Source organism: Phascolarctos cinereus, unplaced genomic scaffold (genome assembly GCF_003287225.1).
Source record: "Phascolarctos cinereus isolate Bilbo 61053 unplaced genomic scaffold, phaCin_HiC Scaffold_726;HRSCAF=1367, whole genome shotgun sequence".
Taxonomy (NCBI): Eukaryota; Metazoa; Chordata; class Mammalia; order Diprotodontia; family Phascolarctidae; genus Phascolarctos; species Phascolarctos cinereus.
In genome coordinates this window covers 341,564,397-341,588,381 of record NW_027556098.1, presented here as the reverse complement: position 1 = coordinate 341,588,381, position 23,985 = coordinate 341,564,397, and the positions used below count along the sequence as shown (strand labels likewise).

At 39.7% G+C, this 23,985-nt stretch overlaps 1 protein-coding gene across 2 annotated transcripts in view; it reads left to right on the top strand.

Annotated features, from left to right (window-relative positions):
* Nucleotides 1–23,535, top strand: part of NEK5 (NIMA related kinase 5) — a 114,190-nt gene extending 90,655 nt beyond the window's left edge. The window contains exons 20-23 of one of the 2 annotated variants that reach the window (XM_020970021.2): nt 1,921–2,058; nt 15,191–15,332; nt 19,172–19,301; nt 22,607–23,535. In XM_020970021.2, the coding sequence (XP_020825680.1) occupies nt 1,921–2,058; nt 15,191–15,332; nt 19,172–19,301; nt 22,607–22,624 (428 nt within the window). In that variant the 3' untranslated portion in view covers nt 22,625–23,535. Of the gene's footprint in view, nt 1–1,920; nt 2,059–15,190; nt 15,333–19,171; nt 20,084–22,606 lie in introns of those variants that run through there. The other variant, XM_020970019.2, reaches the window with a different exon arrangement.
* Nucleotides 23,536–23,985: the final 450 nt, after the last annotated feature.

Here is a 23,985-nt window from a genome sequence, read left to right as displayed (position 1 = left end):
AAGACCAGAGCTGAATAGAAAATTTGACTTTCAAATACAAGACTCAAGTGGAACATGAAGAGGTAAACAGGAAAGAGAAATCATAAGAGACTTATTAAGATTGAACTGTTTACATTCCTGCATGGAAAGATGATATTTATAACTCATGAGACCTTTGTCAGTATCAGGGTAGTTGGAGGAAAAAAATTATATGTATGTATATGTAGATAGAGGGCACAGGGTGAGCTGAAGATTAAGGGGTCATATCTGGAGAATAAATTAAGGGATGAGAGAGGATGATACTCGAGAAGAAGAAAGGGAGAGGTAGAATGGGGTAAATTATCTCACAAAAAAACCAGAAAAGTCTCTACAGTGGAAGGGGAAACAGGGGAAGGTGAGAGGGAATGAGTGAATCTTATTCTCATAGGATTTGGCTTAAGGAGGGAATAACATACACACTCAATTGGGTATGGAAATCTGTCTTACGCTACAGGAAAATAGGGGAGGAAGGGGACAAGAGAGCAGGGGGTGATAGAGAGGAGGGCAGACTGGGAAAGGGGTAATCAGAAGGAAGAATTCTGAAAAAGAAAGAAAAGAAAAAATGGGGGGCAGGATAGGATTAAGGGAAATTGAGTTAGTTTTTCACAACATGTCTACGAAGGAAGTGTTTTGCATAACTGCACATATACAACTTATATTGAGTTGCTTGCCTTTTCAATGAGGGTGGGGGGGGAGGAAGGGAGAAAATTTGGAACCCAAAGTTTTAAAAACACATGTTTAAAAAAGTGTGTTTCCACATGCAACTGGGAAATAAGAAATACAGGAAATGGGGTACAGAAGTCTATCCTGCCCTACAGGAAAATAGAAGGGGAAGGAGATAAGAGAAGCGGGGGGGAAAGATGGGAGGGCAGACTAGGGGAAGGGGTATTCAGAATGCATGCCATCTTGGGGTGGGGGAGGGGGGAGATGGGGTGAAAATATGGAATTCAAAATCTTGTGGAAGTAAATGTTGAAAACTAAAAATAAATAAATTTATATAAAAAAGAAAAAATAATAATTTAAAGTTAGCTTCTTTTGGTAATTTTCTGCATCTCAAAAATCAAGATGTTATGTTCGTTAGACAGCTAGACTTGGAATCAAGAAAACCTGGGTTCAAATCCTGCCTCAGACACTTATTAGCCTTGTGGGCAGCTAGGTGGCACCATAGTACACAGAGAGTTGGGCCTGGAGTCAGGAAGACCTGAGTTCGAATTGGCTTCAGACACTTACTAGCTGTGTAACCCTGGGCACATCACTTAATTGCTGTTTGCCTCAGTTTCCTCATCTATAAAATGAGAATAATAATAGCATCTAACCTCTCAGGCTTGTTGCAAGGTTCAAATGAGATAATATTTGTAAAGTACTTTGCACATCTTAATGTGCTATGATTATTATTAATTCACTTAACTTCTCTGTGATTCATTTTCTCATTTACAAAGTAAGGGGATTCAATCCAACAGCCTCTGAAGTTTCTTTCATCTCTAGATCTACAATTTCTATTTTCTTCTTATATCTGATGGATGAGAAGCAAATAATTGGTTTTCTTTTTAGGAATGCTTTGAGTATCTCTTTTTAATTGAATATCTACCTTTTCTCATTAATAGGTAGGCTTAGATTTGCAGGGTTGGTCACCTTGAGTTTTATCTTGAGCTCCTTTGTTCTTTAGTACACATTATTCTGTTTCCTACTGTGGTTTTTGGTGTGTGTATATGTGGGTGTGTGTGTGTGTGTGTGTGTGTGTGTGTGTGTCTTTCACCAGATCACTTTACTTCTCTGTACTTGGCTTCCTATTCTGTAAAATGAGAAAGGACCCTTTCCAGCTGTAATATTTTGTGATTCTGTTAAGAAGCAAGAAAAAAAGTTATTTTAATTTTGTTTTCCTGTTAACACTTCTTCTTCCAGATGGCCAGGTTATTGTAATTGAAGACGTTTCAGATAATAGGAAGCAGTGGAAACAGGAATCACCAGGGACACTAATGAATATGTTAGCAGCAGCAGAGCTGGCCAGTGACTCCTTTTCTGCAAATGAACAAGAGTTTGGTATGAAGTTTATCATTAAGACCATAACTGCCCCCTCTGGACTTTGGCCAGAGACCTGTCAGAACAATAAGGTGATTTTAAAAAAAAATCTATGGAGTGGAGAAACAAGTGGGAAAGTTTCTAACATTTCTGGAAATTTCTTTTGCTGCACATTGTACGATAGACCTGTAAATTTACAAGTAGGGTGGGTTTGTTTTCTTTTTGTCTAGTCAAATGACAGATTGTGATTAGTAGGATAAATAGAATTGGTAACCTTGTATTTGATATCTTGGAGCTCAGTTGGCATTCTGGGAGCCACTGAGTGATCTCCAATTACTTTCTAGTGGGCAAAATCAATCTATCACGATGCCCAGAATTTCTTCCAGCAATCTTTAACAAGAATCTGAGCCTATGCTCTGAAGAACTTTTATTTAGCACTTCAGTTTATTTTTAGGAAAATAATCCTTCCTTTCCAGTGTTTAAAGGGAATTCATCTAACTATGGGAGTTTGATTTTCCTACTCTGGCTTTCTCAAGCAAGCTAATAAACAAATATAAGCTATGGTCCGGAGTCCCAGGTTCCGAGCTTACATGATCTAGGTTCAATCTAAGTAACCTGTGCCGTAAGCATAACTGATACATTTTGCCTCCATGCAGAATTTCCTCTGGGAACTTTAGAATCTAGTTTGTGTCTAGGTCTCCACAGATATAGGTAAAGGACCCCAGGTCCCATAAAACTGAAGGTAAGATATAAGATACTTGCATTTCGTATATAAGATACCTTTATTTTGTGTCACAGATTTAATGCATAAAACATAAAGGATTCACAGTAGCCCATAAACAAGTAAAGCTTCTAAGGTGTTTATTTTGGGCCCCTTCTTCTAAACAGTTTCTATGTTATTGTTATTATCTGCTGCCTCCCCTCCGTCCCCTTGTTTTCTATTGTCCCCCACTCTTAGGAATATAATTTCCTCCAAGTGATAAAGAGGATATTGCCTCATTGTAGGAATTTTCTCCTTGATTGTGCAATTCGTTATAGACCTTTGCCCTTCTCTTGGTAATTTTTTTTCCCCCATTTGCTTTGAAATCTCCTCCCTGGATCCATACCTTCCTACTCTTCTAAGTCAGTTGTCCCCAGCTGCTCTGATTCCCCTTATTGTGAGCCAGGGTGAATTGTCTTTCTAAGCACCAGATCACCTCAGATTAAACCCATAGTTAAGATCCCCATCTCCCTTTGTAGAATATCTCTCTTTTCCCATGGTAGCATTCGTCAGTGTTACCTCCTCCCACCCCTGAAACCAGCTTTCTGCCCTTCTCCCCCCTTTCCGAACCCTCCTCTGTTGTCTCCTCGCCCATTCTTTGTAGGCTCGTCTCCAGAGAGACTACAGGAGTTATCTGCCCTTTGTTGTTAGCCTTTGACTTGGTTATTGTTTAGCCATTCGGTCATGTCTGACTCTCTGTGACCCCATTATCCTACTGTCCATGGGGTCTTCTTAGAAAGGATAATGGAGTGGTTTGCCATTTCCTTCTCCAGGGGATTAAGGCAAACAGAGGTTAAGTGACTTGCCCAAGGTCACACAGCTAGTAAATGTCTGAGATGAAAGAAATGATTATTCTATCCTATATTAATAGCCAATTATTGAATTAGAACTACAGTTTTTCCCTTCCTTTTCATCATTTAGAAATCAGCCCCTGTAGGTTATTCAGGCAGCTTTGGAAGTGCAGGGCTCGTAATGAGATGAAATCTTGGGTGAAAATGACCCAACTGGAAAACTCAGGTCTGATCAAAAGGTAAAGAAAGTTTATTTTAGGTGAATGGATATATTCCAGCCCATAGTATTTCACTAGGTAAAAGCGGACTCCCCCTTTTGTCTAGATTGCCCTAAATGGGGTGATATGGGTATAGATAAATCTCTTTGACCAAGACTGAGTGGTCAGAGTCACGTCCCCTAGACCCTCCTTAGAATAAGCCCACCTCCATTATAGTATTCAGCCTCTCATTACTTGTTAATCAACGCAGATTGCTGCTCTCAGGAACACCCACTCTTTCAAAGGCATATAAGCATTGAGTGGGTTCCATAAGGGATCTTTGGCATTCGAGAGGTCCACTGACTCCTTTTATTAATTACTGCTAGCACGATTAATAAATTGATTCATCATTCAGTCACAGAGGCCAGTTTTGAACTCAGGTCTTCCTGATTCCAGGCCCAGTGTTCTGTCCACTGAGCCACCGAACTGCGTCCTTGGACTCATTAGGGAACAGCAGTTATTCCCATTTGTGTTTTTCCTCCCCTTTCCCCTTTGTTGTACCCTACCATTATGTAACTGAATCTCAGAAAAACACATAGCTTTGTCCATAGGCAGGGCGTTGTGAGGTTTAGCTCTCCCTGTCTCAGGCTCGCTCCTCCGCCATCATTGCCACCGGGCCTCGGCTGCCAGCCTCGCTCCTCGCTCCTCCGCCATCATTGCCACCGGGCCTCGGCTGCCAGCCTCGCTCCTCGCTCCTCCGCCATCATTGCCACCGGGCCTCGGCTGCCAGCCTCGCTCCTCGCTCCTCCGCCATCATTGCCACCGGGCCGGCTGCCAGCCTCGCTCCTCGCTCCTCCGCCATCATTGCCACCGGGCCTCGGCTGCCAGCCTCGCTCCTCGCTCCTCCGCCATCATTGCCACCGGGCCTCGGCTGCCAGCCTTGCTCCTCATGTGCATCTCGCCAGTTTCTCGCTTGTTCTTCTGTTTTTGCTGCTGCCATCCTTGGATGCTGTATTGGTTTGCTTTTTGTATTTGTGTGTCTGGTGAGTGAGAAGCAAATCATTTCTTCAGATTTGTTTTTCTTTTTAAGAATGCTTTGAGGGGGCAGCTAGGTGGCGCATTGGATAGAGCTCCGGCCTTGGCGTCAGGAGGATCTCAGTTCAAATGTGACCTCAGACATTTGGCACTTACTAGCTGTGTGACCCTGGGCAAGTCACTTAACCCCATTGCCTCGCCAACAGCAACAACAATGAAAAAAAGAATGTGCTTTTTAATTGAATATCCGTCTTTTTTTCATAACTAGGGAGGCTCAGATTTGCAGGGTTGGTCACCTTGAGTTTTATCTTGAGCTCCTTTGCTCTTTAGAACGCATTATTCTGTTTCCTACTGTGGTTTTTGGTAGGTCTTGTGTTATTCAATTTTTTCCCCTCTCTATTTGAAGGTCTTTCTCTTCATCACTTGTATAATGTATTATTTTTCAGTGTTATTGTTAAATTTAATTACCACATGCCCTGGAGTTTGCAGCATAGCATTTGTTTTTGTTTGTTTGGAGGCAATCTGTAGATTCTTTCAACTGGCACTTGGTGTTCTGTGTTCAGAAGTTCTGTGGGTTTTCTTCTATTCTTCCCTGCATTATAGTGTTCTGGTTTTTTGCCTTGTAGTGTTCTTCTGAGAGACCTACCATATTTAAGTTCTCTTCTCATCCTGTCTTTGAGATCAATATGTTTTCCTTGTAGGAAGATCATACTTTAGTTTAATGTTATTGTTTTTTTCTATCTCTTCTTTAATTGTCCTTCACTTCCCTGTATTTGCATTCCCAACCATTGATTCTATCTTTCGTTTCTTTGGTGAGGCTTGCCACCATGGATGTTTTTGTATTCTGCCAATTATTTCTGCTGTTCAGGCCATAAATTCTGTTTTCACAATTGAGTGTGTGTGTGTGTGTATAATATGTGTATGTACATATACATAGATATACATACACCTACATGTATGTAGATACACACACACACTCTCTGAAACTTATTGTCTAGGGAAAGAAGTCTCAAGTCTAAATTTCAGCCTCAGTTCTCTCTCTCTCTTGAAATATTATAGTAAATATTGTACTATTACTACTAGTAGTGGAGGCACCTAGTTGGCTCAGTAGATAGAACACTGGGCCTGGAATCAGGAAAACCTGAGTTCAAATCTGGACTTAGACACTTATTAGCTGTGTGACCCTGGGAAAGTCACTTACAACCCTGTTTGCCTCAGTTCATCTGTAAAATGAGCTGGAGAAGGAAATCTTTGCCAAGAAAACCCCAAATAAGGTTATCAAGAGTCAGATACAACTGAAAAACGACTATTGTAGTAAAGCCTTGTTCTTGACCACTACTTGGGTGTTAGGAATGATTTCCTTAAGTTCCTGCAATGTTCCTCTTCCTCCAGGCTGCCTCCAGATATTCTCTGGGGGGCAGCGAATAAACCAATATAGCTGGAGTGGATTGTCTGGAGAGAAAAAAGAGGATTATAAAGCTTGAAGGTACCTTAGAGAATGTCAGATAAGAAAACTGAGGCCCAGAGAGCTTAAATGACTTAACTAAGGTCACATACCTAGTAAGCACCCAAATTGGGATTTCAACCCAGGCTTTTTGATGACAAATTCAATTTTCTTTCTCACCATATATAATACAATATAATTAATATAACATAATATAATATTATGTTATGTTATGATATACTATATAGATACATATATATTATCCCAAACTGCCCTGTTGCACATAGTAAGAGATAAGGCTGGGACAAGAATAACTGTCTTTCTAATATAAAGTTCCTATATATTCTGACTTGTGTTGGCATTTGGTTGTTTGATTTTTTTTTTTTGAAGAAAAGAAAGCAACATTAGGGATTATGATTCTTTAGTACCTCTTTAACACTGAATTAAAAGTATGACTGCCAGCATATGTTCAGGACTCTTAGAATCTGCTCTAATGTTTTTTGCCCTGAGTAGAAGTTGGGCAGAAAATAGGGGAATCAGAAGAGAAGGAGCAGAAGTTTCCTTATGGTGTTGACCTGTAGCCTTCAAAGCCAAGTTTCAGGAGAGGTAAATGGGGTAGGGAGGGAAGGAAAAAATCAGTGTTTTTGCATGTGTTTTGTTGTTTTGTTTTGTTTTTGCAAAACCCTAGCAAAATGTTGCTAGGGATAATGTGAATGATTTCACACCCTGCCCCAACCTCCACCACTGACTTCTAGATCTTATACTTCTTAGAAAAGGTCTGGGGGAAAAAAATCCCTTCTGGATTCATCATTCCAGGTGTTGATGATTGCAGCAGTTGCCCATGAAATAGATTACTTGATAACCCTGCATCTTCAGGTGGACAATTTCACTGACAATTTCTCTAGAGGCTTTTTGATGAAAGAGCACAATCATGTGGATATTTTCTTTGATGGCTGCTTTGGGTAGTTACAAGGCTTTGAGCATCATGGGAAAGCTTTGACTGTACATATTTGATTCCTGGACCCTGAGGTTTTCTTGAACACTTCCTTAATTCTTTTTGTCTATGGGTAGAAGACCAGAGCACCAGCTCTCTGGGACTGGGCAAGCTGGTTTGCATCCCTTTCCTAAAGATTTACTTTTTCTTTATTAGATGTCTTGGAGAGCTACAGGCTGGAGTTTTTCTCCAAACCCCACAAAAACTAAATAGAAAATCTAATACCTCTTTCAAGCTATTTATCTGATGAAATGATGCTTATGGGCATTTTTCTTAAAAACCAATTACCAGAATGATTTTCTCTCTGTGTGTGTCTTTTAACAATCCTCTACAAGGGCTGTGAGAGGGAAAAAAAAACAAGGTTTTCATAAAGGTTTTTCTTTCCCAGATGAAGTCATAACTAACTGGATGCCTATGCACTTGTAGGCAAAGGGTTCCTAACCTTTTTTTTTTCTTCATGGACCCTTTTGGAAGTCCAGTGGAGCATATGTACTCCTTCTTAGAATAATATTTTAAAATCATAAAAAATGTATAGAATTACAAAGGAAGTGAGTTATAGTGAAATAGATATATGACTTTTTCCTCTTCCAAGTTTAATACTCCCCAGATTAAGAACTCTGAGCTCTAGGCCTTTGTTGAACTTTGGCTGTAAGGTAAATATGATGGTACAGCTAGTTCCTGATTAATGTGAATAATTAATCCCTTGAAATAAAATTGTTCAAATTCACACTTCATATTTCCATTGGACTGGAACCAATTACCATATTTTAGATGATTATGACTTCTAATAGTACGAATTCATTATTATTTGTACTAATTGGACTTACAGTCCAGCCCAGGCACTCTTCTCTTCTCATCAGACAGACTAATGTGAAGGCAGGAGGCCAAATCTCTCGCTGGGATGCCAGGAATCCTACCCCAAAATTGATACCTCTTAATGGATGAAAGCTCCTTGTTGCTAGTTGACTCAGTGTGTCATCCCTGGAGGCCAGTGACATCCAGCTGTCACTAACTCATTTACAGGAAAGCCAGATTGCAGGGGGAAATGGAATGAGTTTGTGAAGAGGAAGTGGAGGCAGTGAGTATACACTGCTCTGTTTAGATACCTAGAAATGAAGGGCAGAAAAGACAGAGGCTGATAACTGGAGGGGATGGTAAGGTCAAGTGAAGAGATTTTTAGGACAGAGGAGAGCTGAGAACAGCAGGCAGTAGGGAAAACAACAGACCTGGAAAGGGAATAATTGATAAAGCAGTGTTTTAGAATGTGTTGTTGTTCAGTTGTTTCAGTCATGTCTGACTCTTCATGACTCTATTTGGGGCTTTCTTGGCAGAGATAGTGGAGTGGTTTGCCATTTCCTTCTCTAGCACATTTTACAGATGAGAAGACTGAGGCGAACAAGGTTAAGTGACTTGGCCAGGGTCACACAGCTAGTAAGTGTCTGAGACCAGATCTGAACTCATGAAGATGAGTCTTTCAGGCCAGGCAACTCTATTTATAGAGTGTGAAAGAGTACAAAAATGGAGAGTTAACTTTTACAAGGAGTACTATTGCATTCTCTGAGACTGAAGGAAAGGAGAAAAGAATGGGAAAAGCTATGCAGAGGTTTTGAGGAACAGAGAAGAGGAATTGAATGGAAGATCTCAGACTAGCCAGTTTAAGCACCTACTCGCTTCCAGACTATATTGGGCCAATCTCTACTGGAAGGTCCCTGCCCGATTCATAGAGGCCCCATTCTCGAGCTGAGTGTGACAAGAGTGGCCAGCAAGAAAATTGTCTGAAAAATAGGAGCTATTCACAAGCTATTAACATTAGTTATCTTCCGGAAAGGGATGCCTTTTATGGAGAAATTGCCTGTTATTCCCAAGGTGGGTCACCATGTAATATTGACCACAGAGCATATGGCTTATTCAACCACTGTTCATTTGTTAGCATTAGCCAGAAGCTGTAATAGGAAAGTGATTTCAGCATTTAAAAGGAGGCAACAGAATGTAGCACATATGAAAATGGCTGCCACAGAAAATGATTGAGAAGCCTTCGTCTAGAATTTGTATTGATTTTGTATGACCATTCCAAGGGATAATTTTTTCTCCAGGGCTGTACTTGAACTTTAGAATTTTCTCTCTTCTGCTGGATTTACCCTTTGGGTTTCTCTCCATCCAAAGTGTTTTCTTTTTTTTCATTTACTTCTATCTCCAGCCTTAGTTTTGGAATTGCAGGGTTTGTGCTTGGATTAGACTCTGCTTCCGTACTCCCAGGTCAGATGGGTAGGCCCAGTTTGACCTTGAGTTTGGTGGTTAAAACTAGGCCCCGCTTTCTATAAGAGTTGTCTGGCATTGCCTCGGGCTATGGTTCAGGCCAAGGCTACCTGGATGCCAGCTTTATCATGGGCCTCCTGCTTGCTGTGTCAAGAATGGCCCCAGCCTGTCTTTCCCCATGGATGAGGATGAAGACCCTGTGTCACACTTCACACTTGTGGTGCTGGTTTATCCCTAAAAGTTGCTGTGGGACTGGGCTGATTTTCACTTTGTTTTCCCCCTAGATTACTTTTATTTCCACTCTGTAGTTCCAAAGGATTCTTCCAATCCTTTTCTGGACTGCATGGAGAGAGTTGTAGCTGATCTCTCTCTCTCTCTCTCTCTCTCTCTCTCTCTCTCTCTCTCTCTCTCTCTCTCTCTCTCTCTCTTTTATCATTGTTCATTTTAGTACAATTTTAGAACTTGCACTGGGATGTTGGAGGGAGAACTGGGCTCTTCTAGGTCCTAACATACCACCACCTTCCTACAATCCCTACTACCTCCAGGAGCAAATATACAATCTTCTATTTGTCTTTTAAAGTCTTTCATACTTGGCCCTTTCCTAACTTTCCAGTCTTCTAACATCTTTTTCTTCTCCATGTGCTCTGAAATCCGGTGACACTGGGCCTCCTTACTGTTCCTCACAATATACTCCATCTTCTGATCTCAGGGTGTTTTTACTACATGTCTCCCATCTCAGCATTCACTCACTTCTTATTTCTCACCTCCAAACTTCCTCCAAGTTTCAGCTAAATTCTCACCTTCTGTCTTTGTAGCAGAAAGTCCTTCTTACTCATCCTTAAACTTAGTGCCTTCCCTCCAGGATTAATCTTCAACTTATTCTCTAAATATATTGTTTGTATATAGTTGTTTGTGTGTTTTCTTCCATTACAGGGCTTGTTGAGAGCAAGGAGTGTTTTTCATTTTTTTTGTTTTTTGCTTTATTTTGTTTTCTTTCTTTGGAAAGCACAGTGTCTGGCGAAGAGTAGGTACATTAATAGTTTGTTGACTTGACCTGACAATTAGTGAGGACAAAAGGAGGTTTCAGAGCATTTAGGATGCCCTGAAATGGATTGTGTGAGGAGATTAGCCAAAAAGACTTACCCCTTTTTCACACTTACCCAGTGTCAGATTTTATATTCCTGGGCTCAAAGATCACTGCAGATTGTGACTGCAGCCATGAAATTAAAAGACACTTGCTCCTTGGAAGGAAAGCTATGGCAAATCTGGACAGCACACTAAAAAGCAGAGATATCACCCTGCCGATAAAGATTCATATAGTCAAATCTGTATCTTTTCTAGTAGTAATGTATGGCTACGAGAGTTGGACTAAGGGAAACTGAGCACTGAAGAATTGATTATTTCAAATTATGATGCTAGAGAAGACTTTTAAGAATCCCTTGGACAGCAAAGAGGTCAAATCGGTTAATACTTAAAGAAATTAATTGAGGTTACTCACTGGAAGGTCAAATACTCAAAGCTGAAGCTTAAATACTTTGGCCACACAATGAGATCAGACTCATTGGAAAAGACCCTGATGTTGGGAAAGATCGAAGGCAAAAAGAAAAGGAGACAGCAGAGGATGAGATGGCTAGATAGTATCATAGAAACAACAAACATGAACTTGGACAAACTTTAAGAGATAGTGAAGGATAGATAGAAGGGCCTGGCATGCTATATAGTCCATGGAGTCACAAAGTGTTGGACATAACTAATAAATGAACCACAACAACAAAAAAAAGTTTTTCATTGTTCAGCAAAACAAGTGTATGTGTGGCAATTGGGGTTAAGTGACTTGCCCAGAGTCACACAGCTAGTGAGTGTTATGTGTCTGAGGTCTTATTTGAACTCAGTTCCTCCTGACTCCAGAGCCAGTGCTCTATCCACTGCATCATCTAGCTGCCCCAAAACAAATCAGTCTTGATGAATTTCTATTAAAATGAAATCTCACAACTCTACTTGAGTATGCACAATGGAAAGAGCACTGCAGTCAGAGAATCGGGGTTAAAATCCTTTTTGATTTTAAATCCTATTTGATGCTAACTACCTATGTGATATTGGGCAACTTCCCTAAGACTGTTTCCTCATTTGTAAAATAAGGGGTTTGGGCTGGAAGTCCTCTGAAGTCCCTTCCATATTTCGAATTATGATCCTTTGAACTGTGATTCTATGACTTCCTTCAAATCCCTCCCAGATCTCTGTGTCAAAAGCCTTTTCAATTTTAACTTTACATACCAAGGGATTTAGCAAAAGCCAGTATAGCTGAAGGCCTTCTTTACCAAATGGCTAGGCTGTACAATGGATAGAGCTCTGAACTTGGAGTCAGGAAGACCTGAATTCAAATCCTCCCTCAGACACTTACCAGCTGTGTGACCTTAGGCAAGGTGATTAGTCTGTCTCAGTTGCCTCATCTGAAAATGATGATGATGATGATGATCAAAGGAGGTAGCATATGTAAAGTGCTTTGCAAACCTTGAAGTGATTATTAAGCTACACTTCTGACGGCTCAAATAGACTCCTATTTGAAATGTTCTGATAATCTACTCTCATCCACCAGAGAAAATAGATTGACTGGGAGGCAGAAGGAGCAGAGAAGTGGGAAGCACGAACCACCTCAGTACTTGTAGAAAACACATATATGTTGGGAATTGTCAATGTTATTCTTGAAAATGTCTTCTATAGCTAAGTTAAACATTTCTTTTACACACAGCTTCATACTTGATGAACAGTATAGTTATATGAAAAGAAGTACATTTTAATATTGCATAATGTGACATATATGTTCAATGCATGTGTATGTATCATGTGTATGTATATATATTTATACATTTTGATGTTCTGTTACCAAACAGCACCTATCTATTCAATGTGAAATTTTGAATACTTTGGTCAATGATGTTCATTGTCTTTGTGTATTTTTCACCTTTGTTTCTATCCTATTTGTGTATTTGCTATTACAAATTTTTAAGTGATCAAGGACCTCATGAAGACCCTGATCATGAATCTTATTGGCGATGACTACACTTATCAACCTTGATAAATAGATTCCTGTTTGTAGTTACACAATTAGTTCACAACTGCATTTTAATTCGTCTAAAGGAACCCTTCTTAACAGGGGTTCTTAACCTGAGGTCCGTAAGACAGATTTTAGGGGTCCAGGATATTGTTTTTTTAAAAAAAATATTTTGATAATTATATTTCAACAGATTTGGATTCCTTTGTTTTATCCTGTGTATTTTATTTTATGCACTTAAAAATCATACTCTGAGAAGGGGCCCACTGACTTTGTCCAACTCCCAGAGGTGTCCTTGACACAAAAAGGTTAAAACCCCTTATTTATTATGAAGATGACCTCTTTCCTCAGCCAGTCTTTATGAAGTAGTTGCATATATAGCTAAAACAGGAATTATCCTAAAATGAAAAGGAAAGAATTTTGCATTTCTGTGGTCAATCAGTAGCTCATTTACTTGCCTATCTCATGAACCACTGTAACATAGGTCTTCCTAAAACTAAAAATGAAATATGTCTGTTTCTTTTCCCTTGGTCTATATCAGCTCTCATTGCAACTAAGTAGCAAGTATGCCACATAGATGGGAATGTTCAAACTGATTCACTTTGGATGTACTTCAGGAAATTATACAGAGTATCCACTTGGGAGTAAATATACTGGTTGACATCAGAAAAAAATTCTTTAATCACAGTGTTTGGCAGAACTTCAGATTATATTTTATTTCATTTCTCCATCATTTTCACATTTTAAAATAAAATCAAGAGAAAGAAGAAATGCCCTAAAAAGTGACATGGAATATTGGGAGTAGGTAGAAGTTATTACTTTCGCATGTAACACCCTCAAGGCTCTCCTCAAGCATGGGCTCCCACAAAAGCTACTCTAGGTATACTGTTGGCGTGTTCTTAGGCATCCTTTAGTAAGCACACAGTTTAGCTCACACAGAGTGAAATAAATGGCAAGAAAGATTTTCCTAACATACTCACACTTATTACGCATAGTCTAGATTTTTCTAATACAAAACTACGGATTACGTACAAAAACAGAGATCTAGAGAAAACCAAAACACATTTTTGATACTGGTGTCAGCGAACTGCCGTTAGTTTTTCCGTATTCTTGGATTTCAATACGCGACCGTTATTAAGTCATCTCCCCACTGGGCGCCGCTATCGAGCTGCTTTCCAGTGTGAAGTTCTTTAAAGCCACACATATTCTTTACCGAGCAGCTGTTGGCCCCGCTAGGAATCAAGCTCAAGGTGGAATCCTGGCAGGGACACAGCGGAAAGCTCCAATTTTGCTCTTTTTAATTACAAAAAGTGCTAGCTAGCAAGTTTGCTCGCTAGCGAAACCACAACATATCCCTTTGAACTACAAGCTGTCTTCCCACTCGTTGGACTCCCTCAGTCTAATTCATACCTTAGTTATGGTCAGAAAATTCTTTTTAATTTCCATCATAACCTGGTCTTGGCAAGTCATTTCCAGAGGAATCCATTTACCAAAACAGCGAGAAGAGTTGAATGAAGTTGAATGAAGTGAGGATTTTCCTCTCAAACCCCTATCATGCTGCTTGGATTCTATGCAAATCACAGGGGATAGAGGGAGGAGACTGGAAATGGTTAGTCATCGCTGCTCTACTTCTCCCCCTGTCTCCCAGCTACAGAATAACTCCCTTTCTACATAGAATGTATTTAAACGAGGTGCTGTCAATTCTGTAATAACTGTGCTAACTGAGACAAGTAGGGCAGATAGTTAAACAATAATTTACATTTACCCCTGGCAAAGTTTTTCTATACTAGATTCACATTTCAAGTTATGGTTGGCTTTTATTAGTATATTAAAAATATTCTTCCTTCTCTGAGCACATGTTCATTCATGATAAAGGAGAATGACTTGGACTTTTGTTTAGTGGCAAAGCCACTCTGGGATTAAATGTCCAACACAATTCACCTGTGCAGGGGAAGATCCAGGTGTGGATAATGCAGCATTTAGGTTATTCCTAACAGTGTTGCTTTGGGAGGTTGAACATATTGTAATACTTGCCACCTACCACAAGAACCAAATAAAGATCATGTCGAATAGGATTTGACAGTAATAAATTTATAGAGAGTAATAATATTAATGTTTATATTAACACAAAACCACAGTATCTGACATTTCTATAGTGTATTAAAGGTGTTTAAAGTGTTTTACATAAAGTATCTCATTAGTTCTTTACAAGTCTTTTACCCCGATGTTTTTTCTCCTACAACATGCTGACTCTAAAAATGCTGTCATGAAATCGTATATTTCAGGTATGAATTGATAAATGGGGGTTCTGTGGTAAACATTCCATCTGTCATGGAAGTGCTTTAATCTAGGTAAATGGTGGTAGCCAAGCCCCTTCTTACAAATTAGAGAAAATTGGATGTTGGGTGTTTTTAGTCTCCTTGCCAGTCAGAAAGGAATGCTTTTTAAAAATTTACGAAATAGTCACAGAAAAAATGGTGTGGCCGGGTGGGAGAGAGGCTGGCTTTTCATAGTCATTAATTAGTGATGTCACCAAGAATGTTAGAGGAACAACAGGAAATTTTAGAGAATTGTAGAGGTTCCTTGTTTTAATAAGGTGCTAACTGATCCTTATGTTTAATTAGTGGAAACATTAAAGTACTGGCTTCCCAGTGAGGAAGAGGAGGTGAAGGTGGGACCAACCTCTGCTACTGTTATGGATGAAAAACAACTGGAGCCTAGATCTGATGATGGTGATGATGATGATGATGATGATGATGATGACACGTAAGTGACTGACATAAAAGAATGGTAGAAATGTTCCATTACTGGGATGGAAAAGAATATCTCTAACTAAATGAGCATTTTCCCCCTTTCCCTTCCCTTTAAAAAAAAATCTGTTCAGTAGTTTTAAACATTGATACCCAGATTAGTCTGTACTTGGAATGGAATAACAGTTGGGCCTTTGCCTATTTAATGAGTAGATTTAAAATACTGATTCATTGATAAGTGAGAAACAAATGCCTACCCCTTCCAAAATTTACATTTTATGAATTAGAATTCAAAGATTTTTTTTAAAGATATAGAGGGGAACTTGGAACTTATCTAATCCAATTCTTTATTTTATGGATAAGAAAAAAGACCCAGAAAAGTTAAGTGACTCATTTTCAAGATTATGCAACTAGTTATTGGCTGACCCAGGACTAGAGCTCGTGTCTCTGATGGACAATAACAAAAGCCTAAGTTTAAGTAGTATTTTTTCACATGGTATCTCATTTGAGCTTTGGAAGAACCCTGTGAGAGGTACTACAGGCATTATTATCCCTATCTATAAGGTGAGAAAACTGAGACTCAGAGAAATTAATGATTTGTTTGTGGTCATATAACTTGTAAATGTTCAAGTTGAGGTAAGAATCCAGGCTCCTGAGGCAGCTAGGTGGCACAGTGGAAAGAGCACCAGCCCTAGATTCAGGAGGACCTGAGTTCAAATCTGGCCTCGAACACATAACACTTACTAGCTGTGTGACCCTGGGCAAGTCACTTAACCCCACTGCCTAGACCAGAAAAAAAAAGAAGAAGAAGGAACCCAGGTTCCTTCTGATTCTATACCTAGCATCCCTTCCACCAGAAGAGGCTAAGGAACTTGTCCAAGGTCACACAGCTAGTTGGTGGCTAAGCCATGATGTAATGTTTCCCTCCCCCTGAATGTGTAATATATGCTATCAGTTATATAAAGCTAAGAGCTATAAATCAGAAAGACCCATATGGTTTTTATTTTTTTTAATTAGGATAAGATATTACTGGCATTTTATTTCATTGATTAAAAGGCTCTGAGTCTTTTCTTATACACAAGATTATTAGCTAGAATTTTCTTCGGGCATTTCTGTGAGATACAAGGCAATTCTGTGTAATGGTTACATATGTTTAAGTGAGAACATTATCATTGGTTGTAGTTCTCTAATATGTATTGGATACTATTAAAAAGTTACTTGTAATTTTAAAATTTAAAATATTAAATGACAAGCTTATCTGATATGTTCAATTATTGAGAGATTTTATAAATCTTGAAAAGGGAGGCATAGGGAAAGACTCTGAGAGACATCTGTCGATGTCCATAGAAGAATGGCAGCATTGAGAGGCTTCCTACTCAAGGTCAACACTTCTCAGCCCACACTGAATATTAATCAGTTTAAGTGAGGAAATAGGAAGGAGAGTGAAAAGAAGAGTTTCTTTCCTTGATAGCTCTGCAAGTGAGATGGAAGAGAGAAAAAGGTGCCATGAGTCATGTTCTCCAAGCCAGGGGAAGTGGATAGAGAATTGGACTCAAAGTCAGGAAGACTCTAGTTCAGATTTTCCTAAGACACTAGCTTTCTGAACCTTGGTAAATCACTTAACCTCTATGACCCTTAGTTTTCTTATCTGCAAAGTGGGGATAATAACACCTACACCACAGCTGTTAATGTAAGAGTCAGATAGATAGGTGAAACACTTTGCATATATTAAATAGCTATATAAATATTAGCTACTGTTATTATTGTTGCTGTTATTACCCTGGATAGGGTAATAGGGTAATAGAGCTTGGGAATGGTTGGAAATTGAAAAAAAAAATTCAAGCCATTTGTGTCATTTAGTAAATTATCCAGCTAAGTGATTCCCAGACTGGCTTTGTGATATTCAGGTATGTTTCCAATTCTATCAAGGAATGCTACAAAACTCTCAAAAGAATAATTTTTTAAATATATATTGTATGTATACAAGGTGTCTCAAAAGTCTTAGTGTAGTGTAGTGGGTGAGAGATGAAATGACTAAGGAAACAAAGGTTCGAGCTGCTGAGCTTATAGATTTATTAAGCAATGCATGTCAATTGACCAACAAATTGGGACCCGAAGCCTTCCTTGGCTTTGGCACGGAATCCTTATAAAGGGGGAGACATTTTTATACATTAAAAACAATTAATCAAATAAGACCAATTAATTCAAAGAAAACAATTAACCAGGATACAAAATTAGGCAATTTCTAATAGGAGGAAAAATTAGGGATTTTCCAAATTAGAAGGAGAAGAGCAAAACAGGAGCAATTCCCTGAAATCAGAAGAAGAGGTGTCCCATTCCTCCCAAGTATCTGTGTTCAATCAAAGGCACAGGAAACAATAACTGATCGATCAGTGTGGAATCAGTTTTCAGATAAGACATATGAGTTGCTTGAGATGGACAATTATGAGAAAACTCCTTGCATCGATCTGGATAACCTAGGTCTTTCGTTAAGGGTCTCTAAGCAGCAGGTGACGGCGGTCCAGCTTCCCAGACACCCAGGACTAGGTTCAAACGATACAATGAGGTTTTCTCACAAGTCACACAATTGAATAAAGTTTTCTTACAGGACAGAAATTGGGCTAGACTGACAACTGAATAGACAGGGAGCTGAGCTAGCTCTAGAACTGAGTTACAAGATAGAGTCGGTGTGTTTCACTCAATTCTTACTACCACTTAGTGCTCTAATTCCGTCAGCAGTATAGTAAGCCCCATGCACACCTATACAGCCCCAGAGTAGTTTGTTATGAGTTTTTCTATAAAAGTTTACATGAACATGTAGTTTTATACACACAGATCTTCATAGTATGAGGGACAGAGTACTTCACTTGGGGTCTGAAAGATCTGGGTTTGAATCCCGTCTCAGACACTTTCTAGCTGTCTGACTCAAGTAAAATAGGGAGAAAAACAACACTTTGAGGATTTTTATGAGGCCCAAAGAAGATAATCAATATTTTCTGAGTCAGCTAGGTGTTACAGTGCATAGACTGTTGGACTTGGAGACAGGAAGGCCTGACTTTGAATCTAGCCTCAGATACTAACTGAGTAGCCCCAAGGCAAATCACTTAATTTCACTCAGTCTCAGTTTCCTCATCTATAAAATGGGGATAATAATAGCACCTACTTCATAGTGTTGCTATGAGGATCCAGTATGATGAAATATGTAAAGGTCTTTGCAAGTCTTCAAGAGCTCTAGAAATGCTAATATATGTAAAACATTTTACCAACCTTAAAGGATCAAATGACTTAATATTATTAAGCCCTTAGTACACTGTCTGTCATGTAATAGACACTTAATAAATGCTTTTTCCTCTTCCCCTTAAAGGGCTATATAAATGTCAAAAATCATTACTCTCCTCTTGTACTTTTAAGAGAATTGTTTTGTTCATTCATTCAACAAGCATTTATTGAATACATTTACTAAGATACTGTGTTAGGTTTGGAGGTAGGTGGGGAAAGGGATACACAGATAAATCAGATGTATTCCCTACCCTCAAGAAACTTAAAACCTACTAGAAAATATTCATGAAGTCAGATAGACAAAGCCCTGCAGAGGTTTCTCATCTCCACAAAGATTGCTAATCATTAACCAGCTGAAGAAAACCTCCCTTCCTTTCCCTAAATCTTTCACTCTTCCAACATCAGACTCTGGTATTTCTAGGTTATTAAACCACTGTTTGTTCAGTAATACCTCAGAGTCTTGAAAGAGTTTATACAACTTATAGAGAAGAGATTGCCTGGGAACTGACTCCAGTGAATTCTTATTTCTTGGTGCTTTAATGTGATAAAATTAACTTTTGCTTTTGAATACTTCAGAAATTTTGAAGAATCTGAAGATGAGCTGAGAAATGAGGTGATGGAATCTCTAGAAAAGCTGGCAATTTCCAAAGAGGAAGGAGAGATGTCAGATGACCCTAAGGATGAAGAAAAGTCAGAAGAAAACTGTGTGAGTGACCAGACATCAGAGACACCAAATCAACATTTTGAGGAGACGTGTGTTCCCTCCAATACCAAGATTTGTGTTGTGGGTGAAGGGCAGGAAGGAACAATTAACCCAAGTACATAAGTATGATCACAGTATCATTTCTGAACTAATATTCTAGCATCTCCACTCTGCTACATGATTTGAAATGCATGTCACAGACATTATTTCTGCTTCATTAGCTCTCTAATGAGAAGGGAGTGTGGGGTAGTGGATAGAGGGCCAGCCTGTGAGCCAGGGAGATTTGGGTTTAGATACCACCACTGACACATATGGCAATATAATCCAGTGCAAGTCACTCAACCTCTTGCCAATTCTAAGACTATAAGGAGCAGAGACGGTCCGCCCACTTGTCTTGGCTCAAAGAGCTAAGCACCAGGAGCTACTTAAGTCAATGAGATCTCAAACATAATTACCTTATAAACTCTTGATGCTAATCTGTCAGGCTCCAATCTGAACATTACAGTGCCTTGAGAAATGATGAGTGTGATGAATACAGAGAAGCATAGGAAGACATACGAACTGATGCAAAGTGAAGTAAGCAGACCCAAGAAAACACTATACACAATGACATAACTGGACATAACAACCACTACAAAACAATATTGGAGGTTATGAAATTATAATAATCAAGTGATGAGAAATCATTTAACCTACCTTTTTGGAAAGGTGTGAGGCTATGGGTGTGGAACACTGAAGATAATGTCAGACTTTTTTTTTTGATACCTTAGTTAGTTTTACTAACCTTCCCCCCCCCTTTTTTATTCTTTGTTGTAGGGGATGACTTCTGGGGAGGGAAATGTATATTACATAAAAACAAAGGGTCTCAATAATCATTTCTTTAAAAAAATAATTGGAGCTCCAAATATAGTGACCTGCAGTATGCTTATGAAAGAAGTTTCTGGAAGAGTGCTTTCTGGAACTCCAAGAGCAGTAGACACTTTTACCAACTATCTCATGACTGCAGATAGGACCAGCTAGTTTTTGTAATACTGTATTTTTCCCCCTGGCTTCATCTTTCTACATATCAGTGTGTTTTTCTCAATTGCCCTGTAACTTCCAGGCCAACCATAGATGGCCTAGTTTTAACTAGATAACTCACACATCTGTGTTTGTCATCTTTCATAAATACATGTGGCAGCTAGTTGGTACGGTAGAGTGCTAAATTTGGAGTCAGGGAAGACCTGAATTCAGAACCTGCCTAAGATACTTTATTCTAGCTGTGTGATCTTGGGCAAGTTATTTTTCAATTTCTCTTACCCTTAGTCTCATGTAAAAGGGGAATAACAGCAGTGCCTACTTCCCAGGGTTGTTGTGAGAATCAAATGAGATAATGCATGCTTTGCAAACCTTAAAGCACTATATAGTAGTTATTATTATTACCTTTCTTATGCTAGGGGGCTACCACCATATCCCCCATCTGTCCTGCAATTATAATTTATTGCAGAGCCCTGGAGTGATGGTAATTTGGGGAGAAACAAAAGGTGACTAATAGAGTGGCAGATCACTTCTCTCCACGCTCATCATGAGTTTTGTTCATCTCTGACGTGCTATTTTTCTGCCCCTCGGGGAGTACATTTTCATTCTGGGCTAGGAGGCTGTACATGAAGAGTCCAGTGACTGGATCATACAAGTGTGTACCAGATGGGATGGCGTTGCCATCTCCTTATTTGGCCTTGAAAGTCGGGCTGGACTTTCTTCCTCCCCATTAGGCAGTGTTGGCAAGTTCGGCTGCTGTCTAGTGAAGCTGGAGTGGCTGACTGCCAGGCAGTTAACCACAACTGAAGGTGAGGGTTGGAACTGTGGAATCACATGCCTAGGGAGACTTTACAGCTGCCAGTCCATCACATGGGCAGGAAAAGCTGCAGAAACTGGGCTCCCAGACAGCTGAGTGGATGCCCAGACCTGAATTCCTATCTGTGGAAAGCAGGAAGAGAAGCAGGAAAACTGGATTGGACCACAAAAATTGGAATTATTAGCCCAAGAGGTCAGGGAGAAATGAGTTTCAGAAGGATTTGTTGGTTTAAGTTTTGGAGGTTTACTTCTAAAGTAGCCAGCCTAGTGTCCTGAGAGCTGAGCCCAAACTGGATAGAGAGCCAGAACAGTTTCCTAAAAGGCCACAAGATCCAGTTCTCCAGCATTGGTTGACGCATTTCCCCTCCTATCCAGTATTTATAGTCGCTGACCCCAAAAGAGAGCCTCAACCTTCAACTCCTAATGTTACAGTGAGAGCAAGGAGTATGGGATTGTTCCCCAGGGCTCTCCCCCGACAAAATGGGAGGCTACGCAGGGGATTTGGAGGTGACTGGACAACCATGTTGGTCCACTCCAGTGTTTGTGACAGCTTCTTTGCAGTTTTATTTAATATTACTGAGTCATGTGGTTATAAAAAAAAACAACCCGATTGCCTATGAACCTTCAATATACAGGATGAGCAGTAGTCAGGAAATTTCCCAGAGGCTAGTCGGAGGGTGGTGTAGAGAAGGATACAGTGTAGATGTCTTCATATTTTCATAATCCTGAGTCATATCCTATAGCATGCCCTAAATATCTTCAGAAACTGGGCCTATGAGGGTTTTCCTGTGCCCCAGCTCTTTGAAGCTGCTGAACTTGGAGCTGGGAGAGAGGGCAGTTGAGGGGAAAGTTGGCTTCTTGCTTATTTACATAGACAAAATCTCAAAAAAGAAATCTTCACAAGATATAGGCAGAACCCCCCCCCAAAAAAAACCCAAAAAACAAACTCTCGAGGTGCTCATTGCCTAGGGCATAAAACGCAATTTCCTCAATCTGGCATTTAAGAGCCTCCACAATTTGGCTCTTGCCTACCTTTCTGGCCTCATTTAAACTGAGCCTTTCATAAATTTTACATTCCAGCTAAACTGGTCTACTAACCATTCATTCCCCTAATTCTGTGTAGCTGCCCAAGTCATCTCCCATGGGAGTCACAGGATCATAGAGGGCTGAAAGGGGCCTTAGAGAACATCTGGGAAAACAGAAGTGGGCACAGTGAGGCCCAGAGGTGATTTGACTTGCCCAAGGTGGCACAGAGGTAAGGGGCAAAGGCTAGATTTGAGCCCAGAACTTCTTCAGGGCTCTTCCAGCAATGCTCAGCCTAGAAGCTGCTCCGACTCCCAGCCCCCACTTCCCAGGTGCTCTTTCCCTTGGTAATTGTCCCTTAATGTGCTCATTTGTGTATGTGTTGGATTTTCCCTGCCCCGACTTCACTTCTTTAAAACAGGACCTGCTTTTTGTCTTTTTGAACTTTCTAGCATAATCTCTTGCTTTAACAAATGTCATGATGGGACAGTACTGCTGATGCAATGTCTGTAGACAGAGAAGTTAGAGGGGGAGTAGCAGGTACTGTCTCTGGAGTCAAATGACTGGGATTCCAACTCTGCCTCTGAACTGGAAACCATTAAGAGGAAATGGCTAAGCAGATTTTGGCATATGAACATGATGGAATACAGCTGTGCTCTAAGAGAAGAAAAAGGAGAGAGAAAACTGGGGAGACTTTGTGAACTGATGCAGAGGGAACCAGGCAGAACCAGAATATTTTATACAATAACAACAATGTAAAGCAAACAACTTTGCTGGATGGAAGAACTCTGATCAATGGAATGATCAACCTCAGTAACAGAGCACTGGTGATGAAGTGATAACCCTAGCCATAAATTCACGTTCCCACTACACACATCCTGACAGAGGCGATGGACTTGGGTACAGAATGAGACAGATGTTTTTGGATACAGCCAACATGGGCTTGTTTTGCTTGACCATATGTATTTTTATGAGGGTTTTGTTTTTCTTCAGTGGAGATGGGGGGGCATACATGGGAGCTGAAAATAAAGAGAGAAAATAAATTTTTGCTAATTAAAAAAAATCTTGTTGACAAACAACAAAAAAAGTTCTACCTCTGAGATAAATGACCCTGTGTGACCCTAAAGAAGATACTTAGCTTCCTGGGCCCTCAGTTCTTCATCGGTTGGATTAGAGACCCTCTGAGGTCCATTTCTGCTGTAAGTCTATGATCTATCCATGGCTATGATGTGAGGTGATACTGCCTTTGCTACAACCTAATAATTTTGCTGACATTCCTCTTGTCCTCCCCTTTCCCCTCGTAACAGCACCTTTGGCATTCTCAAATATTAGAAGAGAAAAATTAAATATTTATGAATGGTGAATTCAATGTGAATGCGATTTTTCAGTGAGCCTTCCTTCTGTTTCTCTCTGTGTTTCTATATATCATCCTCATCAGAAAATCAACTAGATCAAAAAACTGAATTTGATTTAGTAGGGAGGACAAATATCAAATCTTAAAATAAAAGCAACTTTTTTTTTATTGTCCATGGATTCACTTGAAACAGGAACAAGGGGACTATTTATTTAGGTTTTTTAAAAAAGATGTTCGCCCCAGGGCATATTTACATAATTAAATACACTCATTCTGAAAAGCATAAGTAGCCACATTATAACTTTTATCTAATTATGTCCTTTACATCTGTGCCAGACTAAAATAGTAACCAATCTTGTATTGGACTCTAAAAATTATTAATAGGCAAATTAATTTTGCCCTATCCTTTATAAATAGGAGGCAGCTGGGTAGCTGGGTGGGGAGTCAGGAAGACCTGAGTTCAAATCTTGCCTCAAA